This window comes from Rhea americana, unplaced genomic scaffold (assembly GCF_003343005.1).
Source record: "Rhea americana isolate MKP2758 unplaced genomic scaffold, rheAme1 scaffold_0, whole genome shotgun sequence".
NCBI lineage: Eukaryota > Metazoa > Chordata > Aves > Rheiformes > Rheidae > Rhea > Rhea americana.
In genome coordinates this window covers 1674568-1677095 of record NW_028185037.1, presented here as the reverse complement: position 1 = coordinate 1677095, position 2528 = coordinate 1674568, and the positions used below count along the sequence as shown (strand labels likewise).

Below are 2528 nucleotides of genomic sequence, written 5' to 3'. Positions count from 1 at the left end.
ATTTCTAGGCAGAACTTCCTGATCATCATGCAACACTCAGGAGGAGCAGATCATTTAAAATCTGGTAAGATTTCWGTAGAGAACACAGGCTAAAAATCATTGACAAGGCATGTCCGGAAGGTGGATATGGAAATGGAAACACGGTAACTGCTGAGAAGTATCATGTTCCTGGGATCGGGTTGCACACAGTGAGAACGCCTTAGTCATCACCACCAGCCTTTGGGGTAAGGGGCCCTGCCATGTCACTGCRCAGAGCTGCTGTGCCTGTGTTGGGACTGTGCAGGGATCTCCAGGGATGCACATTGACTGGGATAGACTGGGAAGGTGATGAGAGGGTGAGATATGGCRTATGCTGAATTATTATTTTTTAATTATTGGGGTTTTTTTTCATAGCATGCTTTTTTTTCATAAGAAGGCAATTAGAATGGCAACTGAAGGTGGATGGGATCCCAAGATTATCTGTAGACTGAAGCACTCTGCAAAGCACAGGACAAGCATGGCTAGGGGTGTGCAAACATCTGCACGAGGAATCTCTCTGGCCTTTTTTTTGCTTCCTCTGGGGGTGGTCCTCTAAGATGGATGGGCTTTGTTAAAACAAAAGAGACCATTATGGTCACTGTGACCATTTGACTCAGGCTACAAAATGCAGCCTGTAATTTTCTGAATTAAATGGCAAGTGGTAATTTGTGAGTGCGACTGATACACTTTGSTTTCCCAGTTATTGCTCCTTTCACATGTCCAGTGACTGATGTAATATATGGACACACTTAGTGGTGGAAACAAGCTGGCATAGCTGAGCGTATCACGCTGAGACTCCTGAGGACTGCAATACCACCATTTTCCCCAGTTGAGAAATACCATGGACTAGTCATAGCAAGAACTCTTGTTTTGGTTTCTGGAGCACACATTCTTGGTGCTGTAAATTCTTGCAATATTTATCTTGAAGACATAGCTGCTGGATCCCTGGAACGAGGTGCAGGGATCACCTTTGCTCATCTCATTTGTAAAAGTTCCTGGTCCTCATGGTGACAGAGAAAAGTCCYCCCCCCCCAAAAAAAAAAAAAAAAGGAACAGGGGGGCAGAAAGCCAATCGGGGTCCCAGATTGCCTCCCCATCCCATATCGTTTTTAACCTCCCCTCTCCTGTTTTCTTTTTTTTCTTTTTCTTTTTTTTTTTTTTCCCGACMCTTGATACTGCCTTCCAGGCTAGCTCCGGAGGGTGGGAAGCAGCAAAGACGCGAAAACCGGCGGCAGAACGGTAAAAACACCCGGCRGAGGCCAGATTTTGCTTAAAGCGAGGGAGGCTTTCCAGGTTCCTGCTCCTCCGCGGGGCCAGCCCGCGCTCGGCCGGCCCGCGGCGCTGCTCATGTTTTCCACTGGGGTGGGGGGATTAGCCAGGGCAGCCCGGGGCGGGGGGAAAGTTGCTTGAATTTGCGAGGGGAGCGAGCGAGCGAGCGGCGGCGGCGAGCCGCCTCCTTCCACTGGCTGGGGGAGCTGCCAATCTGTGTTGTAATCCTGCAGGAATTTCTGCTGGGTTTAACTGCGAGCCGCGCCGCTGCCGCCCCGCACTCGGGGCGGAGGGACGGCGGCGGCGGCAGCGCGCAGCGGCGGCAGCAGGAGCAGCAGCAGCAGCAGGAGCCCGGGCGCCCGCAGCGCCGCGCAAGCCTCGGCCGGCGGGGGAGCGGAGCGGCGCGGCGCGGGCGCGGAGCGGCGCGCACCTGGGCGCTGCCGAGCGGCGCAGCGCCGCTCTCTCCTTTGTGCTCGGCCCCGGCGGCCGCCGCCCGGCCGGCACCGCGGGAATAATGCGGGGCGTGTGGCTAGCGCTCACCTTCAGCTTCGTGGCCTGCGCCTCCGGGCAGCCGGTGAGTGCCCCGCGGGGCTCCGCCGGCGGGACGCGCCGCGCCGGCTGCGCCCGTCTGCCGCGCCGGGGAGCGCGCAGCCCCGGCCCGGCGCGCGTTTGCCCCCCGGGAGGAGCGCGCTCGCTCGCGGAGGCATCTGTTGGCAGCGGAGCACTCCTCGGGGACGGAGCAGAGGGAAAAACAGGAAGAAACAGAGCAAAGCCGCCGCTCTCCCGACAAGGTGAAGCCGGGGGAAGCACCGTCCCTCCGGCGAGCTTCATCCCGAAGTTTGCCGCGATGCCCGCCCCGGCGGGGGACGGCGGCCGGGGGACGCGGGCTCCCCCCGGCGCCCCTTCCCCAGGCCCTGCGGGGCCGCGGCAGCCCGGAGCGACGGGGCTGCGGAGGGGACCGAGCTGGCCCGGGGAGGCTGCCGGGCGGCCGCGCCGGGGGCTTCGGGGCGCCCCGGTCCGCGGCGGCGCGTCGTGGTGCGCGTTGGGGGCTGTGCCCCGCCGGGGGCCGGCACCCTTCCCGCCCGGCGGTGGGGCTCGGCTGGCTGCGCTCATCTGAGCTGCCAGCCGGGGAAAGCCGTCCGCCGGCTCCTGGGCAGCGAGAAGTAAACGTTTCCTTGCAAAATAACCGCCCCCCGCGCCGCCGGTCCGCGTGCGGGCTCCGCTCGGCTCCGCTCCGCGGG

The 2528-nt window shown here is 60.8% G+C and overlaps 1 protein-coding gene across 1 annotated transcript in view; it reads left to right on the top strand.

Annotated features, from left to right (window-relative positions):
- The first annotated feature begins 1618 nt into the window (after positions 1–1618).
- SDC2 (syndecan 2) overlaps positions 1619–2528 on the top strand; it is a 64462-nt gene continuing 63552 nt past the window's right edge. The window contains exon 1 of the mRNA XM_085303179.1: positions 1619–1861. Within this exon, the coding sequence (XP_085159305.1) occupies positions 1802–1861 (60 nt within the window). The 5' untranslated portion in view covers positions 1619–1801. The remainder of the gene's footprint in view (positions 1862–2528) is intronic.